Below are 9,084 nucleotides of genomic sequence, written 5' to 3'. Positions count from 1 at the left end.
TGTTAAGTTGGTCTTGGTAAGGCACCTTGGGGTATGGGGGTGTTACAAAGTGGTATCAGAGCGACGATTTTGGAACCTTTAACCAATGCACCCAATGAATGTAGAGAGTCAAGTTAAAATGAACCTGGGTAGGAGTTGTTAGGAGCTAATGCAAAGGCTTTGGAGATGTCCTAAAGTCGCGAACTTGCCCTGGCAACTTTGAACCGGTCACTATGGGCGAGTCATGGGATCGCTAATTGTTTATTGTCTTTAAAGTATATGTGTTGGATGAAGTATGTGGTTGAATTGGATGGAATGATAGAAGTATGTGAAGTATGATGCGGAATATGTTTAAGTGATGATTGATGTTTATTGTTTGGTTGATATTAGTAGCATGTGATATTAGGAGGATATGATGATATGTATATATATATATATATATATATATATATATATATATATATATATATATATATATATATATATATATATATATATATATATATATATATATATATGTTATTATTTTTTGGTGAAAGGTTAGGAATTTCCATTAAGCACAAAACAAGCAATTTATACAATACCATATAGCGTACAATTCATGAAACTTAAATTAGTCAATCAATAATTAATTGACTTAATCCAAGCTTCATCACTACTCTTCTTAATACAATTGAGCCAAAACATAGAATGAATTTTAAGCATGCTACCAATCTGTTTAAGGACAAACGCCGGTTGTTCTATCAACCCTTCAGGCCTAGCTTTGTTTCTCTGATGCCAAATAGCATAATATAAGGCCTGAATCCAAGAAATGACAACTTTCTTCTTCACTATTGCCCAAGGTTTGGACTGAATCCAAAGCAACAAATTAAGGGCAGGAATTTTGATATTCAGTTTACAACTCAACAGATGTACCAGTTTCTGAGTATACGGGCGCTGAACAAACAGGTGACTATGTGATTCAGGGCCAGTACCACAGATGCAGCAGTCAGGATCAGGAGCAACCCCAAACTGCACCAGCTTGTCTTTAAGCAACAATGCATCCCGAGCAATCAACCAATTAATGAAGATATGCTTAGGGATGCACCAAGAGTTCCAAACAACCTTATCCCAAGAAATAACATGCTTTGTTTGTTTGATCCAACAATAGCCACTGGTAGTAGTGTACCCTGAGGGATTAGGCAACCACTGACCAGCACCAGAGAAGGCTCCAGCAAATTTATCTCTAACTCTACAAACCACTTTCCAGCTCCAAGAAGTATCAGCTTTTGGTATATAGATTGACCAAGGCACACCCTTCATATAAATATGGTGTACCTACTTAACCCACAGACTATCAAGTTTATTACAAACCCAACAAGACAGCTTGCAAATTGCAGCAAGATTCCAGGCATAGCTATCCCTTATACTCAAACCTCCTTCATTTTTTGGTACACAAACTTTTGCCCAACTCACCAAGGGGGATCTAAGGTATTCAATGGATCCATCCCACAAGTAATTTCTACACAAGGCATCAATTCTCTTCAATACTCCTTTAAGAATGACAAAAATGGTAGCCCAATAAGTATATAAAGAAGTCAGCACTGAGTTTACCAGAGTAAGTTTACCAGTATAAGAAAGCTTCTTAGCAGCAAACCTCCTAATTCTCTCAGTGACTTTCTTGATCAACCCATAATAAGGCTTAATACTCAGTCTGCCAGCAGAAATGGGTACACCCAAATACTTGAAAGGCAATATCCATTCACTGAAACCAGACACTTGCAATATATCAGACTTGATAGAGGCAGGAACACCATTAAAGTAAATATTAGATTTCAAATTGTTCATTTGCAGTCCAATAGCAGCAGAGAAGATGGCAAAAGATCTGAGTAAAATCATTATAGAAGTAATATCCCCCTTACTAAACAACAAAAGGTCATCAGCAAATATAAGGTGGGTAAGCCTTAGCTGACTGCACAACGGATGAAATTTAAAGGGCATAGTAGTAGTGACGTGAGTAAGGATCCTACTCAAGTATTCCATAGTAATTGTAAAGAGCAAAGGAGAGATAGGGTCCCCTTGTCTTAGCCCGAAAATGTAAACCTCTCAGCATTTGCTCCAAAAATTGCCATTGAACTGAATCATAAGCCTTATTCAAATTAATTTTTATCATACACCTAGGGGAAATTGTTTTCCTGTTGTAAAGTCTAACCAGATCTTCACAAATGAGAATGTTTTCTACAATGCTTCTCCCTTTGATAAATCCTTCTTGAGATTTATTAATGAGATCACGCAGCACAGTAGAAATCCTAGTGCACAAAATCTTAGAGATGGCCTTATATAATACATTCAGCAAGATATAGGCCTAAATTGAGTAACATTCTGGGGTATGTCCACTTTAGGAATCAAACTTATAAAGGTATGATTAACCTGCTGCAGCAATTTCCCAGTGTGAAAGAAATCCAGAATGGCATGACAAACATCATCTCCAATAATATGCCATGAATCTTTGAAGAAAGCACTAGAGAAACCATCAGGACCAGGGGCCTTGTGGTTAGGAATTGAGAAAATAGCTTCCTTTATTTCTACCTTGGTAACAGGAGCAAGTAAAATCTCACAATGGGCAGGAGTACACACTGGTCCAAGTTGAACCACAGAGTGACTCACAGGAGTAGTAGCAGCTGTTGTTCCAAGCAGTTCCTCATAGTAGTATAGAAAAGCATTCTGAATTTGAGCACTATCTGTATGAGTAACACCATGGTGATCCTCAATATGAAAAACCTTGTTTTTAGCACTTCTCCCTTTCAGCAGACTATGAAAATATCTTGTATTATTATCACCCTGATTAACCCAAGTGGCTTTAGTTTTTTGAAGATAGAAGCTATAACAGGCAGACTGCAAGTCTTTGTATACACCAGCAGCTTCTTTTTCCTTACTGATTAGAGAGGCATCAGTAGGATCCAACTTTAACTGATCCTGTATAGCATCTAAAATTTTTCAAGCATGAGCAGCACTATTCTCAATATCTGTAAAGAGCTGCTGCTTGAGAGCTTTAAGTGGCTTATTGAGTGACTTAAGCTTCATAACCACTCTAAACATTTTAATACCCGACCAGTCTTCCAATGAGTTTGAATGCAAGGAATGAAATCGGGAACCTGGCTCCACATATTATAATATTTAAAACTCCTCCTTCCTTTCACATGAGAGTTAGCATCTTGAACCACACATGGAGAGTGATCAAAAAAACCTTAATTGTAGAAATGAGCATAAGAGGTTCCCCTAGCTTGAATCCATTCAACGTTAATCAGGGACTTTATCTAATCTAGAATAAACTCTGGTATGAGGATCTTGTTTATTATTCCAGGTATAGAAGGAACCAGCAACAAGACTAACAAACAGTTGGCAATGATCAAGACAGTCCTGAAAATCAGACTTTTCTTCCTCAGTTGTGTGACCAAAGCCTCTCTGCAGGACTTAAGACACAGTTGAAATCCCCATAAAGCATCCAAGGCCCTTGAATAGTGCTAGAGATACCATTCAAAGTAGTCCAAAGATCCTTCCTTTCACCAGTGTCATTAAAAGCATAGACTATAGTACAGTAAAAATGGAATTGAGTACTAACTTCAATTATTTCCATGTGAATAAGCTGTGCAGTATAATGCATAAACTGAACATGAAAGACAGTGGGATTCCACAACACCCAAATTCTACCTCCAGGATGGCAGGAAGTATTAGTAGATAAGGACCAATCATCACACATATTTAACCTTACAGAATTTAGAGACAAAGGCTTTACCTTTGTCTCAAGGAGACCAAATAAACCCACCTGATCAGAATGTAGGAACCATTTGATTTGTTTTTGCTTAGTTGGGTTATTCAGTCCCCTAATGTTCCAAAATCCAAGGCTATGCATTATTCCCAGGAGGGAGTAACACACTACCACTTGTACCAACCCCAACCCTAGGTGACACATTAGGCAAAGCAGTGTCAATACCCAGATTAGGTATAGCATTATTGAGGGCATCCTAGAAAGTATATTGGCTAAGGGCGGTTTGAGATTTTCCTGCTCTGCTTATCTCTTATCTACTAAAAGTAATTGGAGGTCTGGCAGGAGTGTTAACCTGGGAATAAGTGCCATTTTTGAACCAAGTGACCTGAAGTTTGTGTTGAACCTCCTCAGGAGTTGTCACAGTAGGAGTATCAGGCACTAACACCACATGAGGTACTGGTTTAGTTGGCTGAACATTCTGAGGCACAGGTTGTGACATCTTAGGGATCCACTTCTAAGAGGGAGGAGGAGGTTGGGTAGGCCCCTTAGACTTGGGTTTGCTACACTTAGTACCCTCATGACCAACTCCTCCACATTCAGTGCAAACAATGGGTCTCCATTCACACTCAACCCGAATTTTCACAATTTGACCCTCTTCATCTAGGAACTTAACCCATTCAACAATTTTGGCACCAAAGGGAACCTCAAGCAGAACATGGGCAAACCCTAAACGAGTCTTTTCCATTGTGGGTACATCACTATGAATATATTTACCAACTAGGTCAGAGATTCTAGGTAAGCATTTACCCCAAAACTTTAGTGGTCAATCCATTAACCTAACCCAAACAGGTACAGTTTTGACATTATCCTTGGTAAATTCCACTTTCTCATTCCAACTCCTTATAATTAGAGGTTTGTTATCAAAAAGATAATGACCCTGTTTTAGAACAACATCCTTACACTGCTCATTCTGAAAACGAACCAAGAATATACCATTGGGGAGAAAGGATACCTTATCAATGGAAAAATTAGCCCATATGCGTCTGACAAAACCATTAACAACTTCCACTGGAGGATTGGCTCCTAGAACAAAATAATAAACAGCATATTTCCAATAGTTCAGCTCCTCAACAACATCTTCTGCTGTAAACTGCAAGAACTTCGTAGGATCCTCAGGAATACTTGCCAAGTTTTGTTTTTTCTTCCCCTGAACTATCCATTCTTCAGCATTCTCCTCAACCTCAACAGTCTCAAGGTCAAAAGAAGCAATGCCAACAACTTCATTCACATTCTTCTCTTTAAGAACCTCCGAAGGTGAAGGTCCAGTCTTTTTAGTAATAGGTTGAGTAGAAGAGGATAAAGTAGACATTTTTTGGTATTTTGGTTGATTTTAATGGCGAAGGATGGTTTAGACGAAGAAGCTCTCGTCATTATTATGAAAACGGCGAAAGATTACCTAAAATTCAGAGCTCTCTCTCTCTCTCTAGATTCTCTCTCTTCATGTATATATATGTTGATATGTGTTAAAGTTATACTAAGTAAGCATGCGAGTAGTACATGATTGATAAGTTGAATATTGTATGAGCATGATGGATGTTATTGTTTGGCTTTTGTAGATAGTAACATGTGGTTAGGGATACTGGTTTTACGAGTATCGAGTTACTTTTGTTTGCTTTGTTGTTGTTTGGAAGGAAAAATCAAGTAGTTATGTTATCCGTTTATAGAGAAGTTGTTTTTAAACTATTATAACTTGAGATGTATATATGATATTGATGTGATTCCACTTGGAGGTGATATCTTATTCTCTTACGATTCTAACGATAGATCACACGCCTAAAATGACCAAGAAACGAGTGAGATATGACAGTTTTACGAAAATTGGACAGTGCTGAGAGCTTCATAGGGTACTCGATCAAGTACCCTTTACTCGATCGAGTACACCCCTTTGTACTCGATCGAGTACCCCGTACTTGATCGAGTAGCCCTGTTAATTTATTATGCGTGCTTGTGTTCTTCACTTACTTGGTCGAGTAGGCTGTACTCGATCTAGTAACCCCTTTTTTTGGTCAAATCCTTATCTTTTGACCTTGCCGCATATCATATTTATTTAAAAGATGTTCTTTTGCTTCTTTATGCATTGTTTTACAAATGTGTTGGTCCTGATGCGTAAGTTACCAGATCTTATGATGTAAGGAGTAGCACCTTATGATGGGTATGAGTTTGGTAGGGAGGACATGGATTACACGTGATTGTGATGGATAGTGGAAAGATGAAGGGAAGATTGATGAGTTTATTGAGGCATTGAGCATAATTGGTGAGGTGTGGTTAGTGATATGGTCGTGGGTTTAAGTAGGGTAGTGATAATCATATATGGTCAGAGGGGTAGGTAAGTCTGAGGAATGTGAGAATGAAAAGATTGAAAGGAAGGATGTGAATAGTGGCAACTTAGGATGTGTAAGGATTTATGGAGGGAGATGGTTAGGATTGTGTTGGTTAAGGATATATGTGATGGAAGGTCGTTATAGAGGGATGGAAACGAATGGATTTTGGAGGAATTAAGGGGAGTAAAAAGTTGGTAGAGTATTTGCACGATATGAGATTTTGGTGGTGAATTAGGTGACGATACAATTAAGGACAGAATTGGAATGAATGATGAGGTAAATGTTGTTGACGGATTTGTTATTTGTTATTGGGATGTTAACCGAAATAGAAATGAACTGTTATGTTTAGAGGTGAGTGTAAGAGATTTGTTAAACGAAAGATGGTGGTGTTGTGATGTTATCACTAGTAGTTAAGGATGACGTTAAATAGAGAAGATATCTGTCCTAGAGAGGTTGATTTGTGGAGGCCGGATTGGTATATATGGTTGCGAGGGAGTATAAGATCTGGATATAGGAGGCGTCTGCTAGTAGTTGGGTATTAATGGTATGGTTACATTTGTCAGGAGGTGATAGTCATGCAAATGGGAGAATATGTTATGAGGGGCATACGAGTTAAGCTCGGGCGAGAGGTAACCTTTATCAGGTGGTAACTTACGTGATCAGGATTTGCTAGTTAGATTCGATTTTGGGTCTATGATGTGTGTAAGTGTTTGTGTGAGGATCTGACCTCATGAGTAGTGGTATAGTGTGATAGTCATAAAGTTGTTATCTGAGTGTTCCGTGTTATATGTTGTGTATGGTAACCTAATAGGACGGTATTCAGAAAGGGTAATAGTGGTTGGAGGAGTCATGTGATGATTGTTGTGTCGAGAGTCTGGTTTTGTAATAATGTGGTTGTTGTGTTCCGGGTGCGATCTAGGCACGGTACTCCGTGTTGTGATGCGGGTACTTTCGCGTTGCGGTGCGGCTGTTGGTGGCGGTGTTGCAATGCCGTCATCGGTTATGGTGGAGTAGGCGGGATACTTATGAGACGAGTTTTTGAAAGTGTATATCAGTTATATAGATTGTTGTTTTGTTTACTGTTGTTCAAGTTTCGGTTTGGACATATAGACTATTGTTTTGTTTATTGATGTTTCGTACCAGTTTCGACTTGGGAGTGAGGGTAGAGTATGATATGGAAGAGAGTTGCATATATTTCCGTTGTTGTCATGGTATAGTGATATTTTGTTAATGGGACACAGTTGTGAGAGGTTGTTGGAGTACTTTTGCTCTTGTTTTAGAGGAGGCATTGGTTGACATGATATTGGCAAGTGATTTGTGGAACATGTGTTGTAGTGAACTGGAAACTACAGGTGATTTATAACCTTTTATCGGGACAGTAGGTACGGAGTGTTGAGACTTAGTATCATGTTAAGTTATGGGCGAGTTTTGCGGTAATAAAAGAAAAGATTGAGGAATCTAGTGTGAGTGTGTGTAACAATTGTGGATCGTGAGTTATGATTGTGGAGATAAGTGCATGTATAAAGAAATATGTCATTTTGCGGTAATGTTGAAGAGTTGGAGTAGTGGTTATAGTGGGGATTTTATGGTATAGGTTAGATGGTGTGCAGAATGATTAGAGGCATGAGAGCTATTTGGGAGAGAGAGCCTTGGATATGGGATGGTTATCGGTGTTGAAGTTATAGTCGGTGATAGGTGACATAAGATGAGGATAAGGGGAAGAAGTAGTAAGGATCTAGTATAAGTGGGTTGCGAGGACGTAACATTTATCTTGAGAGGAGTAGGATGCGATAAAGAGAGTTTGATGGTTGTGCATGTTGTATTATATTTGGTAGTTTGAGTCTTGGTGGAATAAAGGATGGATTGTGTTGTGGTTGATTTTATTAAAGGTAATGGCAGTGCGTGTAGTAGTATGTTGATTATGAGTGTTGATAGTTTGGGAAATGATGTTATGAGTATGAGTAAACTTCGAGGACGAAGTTTATTTTAAGGGTGCTAGAATGTAATATTCCGTTTGGTGGTTGATCTCGCTTGGTGGATTGTCTTGCTATTGGATTTACTAGTGGATAATATGTTAGTGAGACGGAGTTAGCGGCATTTGTGGAGGTAGTATTATGTAGTTAGTGTCGAGAGGCTATGCTATAGTTGATACGATATCGTGAGCCGCGTTGTGGAGGTAGACATAGTTAGTGGAGTCAGTGTTAGGTGTACAGGTTTTATAGGTTGGGTTTTGAACTTCGGGAACGAAGTTTATTTTTTTAAGGAGGGAAGACTGTAATATCTCAGGTATTCTGGTCTTAGGGTACTCTATCGAGTAGGGGGTACTCTATCGAGTAAGTTGTATGTGGCTTCTAGAGTACGTTCTGATCTGAGTATACTCAATCGAGTGGAGGAAACTCGATCGAGTAGGGTGTACTCGATTGAGTACATGAGTTACTCGATCGAGTGTCGGTTTATTTACAGGTTTTTATCGCGGTTTGATAGTAAAAGTGGAAGAGGTATTTATTAGTTATTTCATCAGTTCTTTTCATTTTTTCTTCTATTCTCAAAAGGACTTTCATAAACTTCAAACGACGTTCACTCATCTCCATCTTTTACAATCAAATCTAAGACTAGGGTTCATAGCTTTTGGGGATTTTTACATCCTTGCGATCCTCAGATTTTGGGTAAGATCTTTATGTTGTTCTTTTATTGATTTGCTAAGTTAGTTTAAACCCTAATTTGGGTGATTTGGGGGTCTTGGATAGAAATCAGATTATGATATATAGTTGTTGATTATTGTTGTAGGTGACGATGTGGTACTCTTATACAATTTTATGTTTGGCTGCAGTTATAGCAGATTGGGAAAAGATAGGGTTTTCCTACTCAGTTGACTGTGTAAATAAGTATAAGATGGCATGATTTTTTTACTGACATATCATGATTAATGTTATCATTACTTTGGATTTGGCATGTTTATATTGGTATCGTGGTTTT

General features: G+C 38.4%; 1 protein-coding gene across 1 annotated transcript; it reads right to left on the bottom strand.

Annotated features, from left to right (window-relative positions):
• Positions 1–600: 600 nt before the first annotated feature.
• Positions 601–1,281, bottom strand: LOC141617504 (uncharacterized). Its single transcript, XM_074434704.1, has one exon. The coding sequence runs from the start codon at positions 1,279–1,281 to the stop codon at positions 601–603; it is 681 nt and encodes a 226-aa protein (XP_074290805.1).
• Between the last annotated feature and the right edge of the window lie 7,803 nt (positions 1,282–9,084).

Source organism: Silene latifolia, chromosome X (genome assembly GCF_048544455.1).
Source record: "Silene latifolia isolate original U9 population chromosome X, ASM4854445v1, whole genome shotgun sequence".
Classification (NCBI taxonomy): domain Eukaryota; kingdom Viridiplantae; phylum Streptophyta; class Magnoliopsida; order Caryophyllales; family Caryophyllaceae; genus Silene; species Silene latifolia.
Note: the sequence above shows the minus strand (reverse complement) of the source record. Positions and strands in the feature narration are given on the sequence as shown.

Coding starts and splice junctions, on each gene's coding strand:
- LOC141617504 (XM_074434704.1), bottom strand. CDS start 1,281: ATGAAGGGTGTGCCTTGGTCAATCTATATACCAAAAGCTGATACTTCT.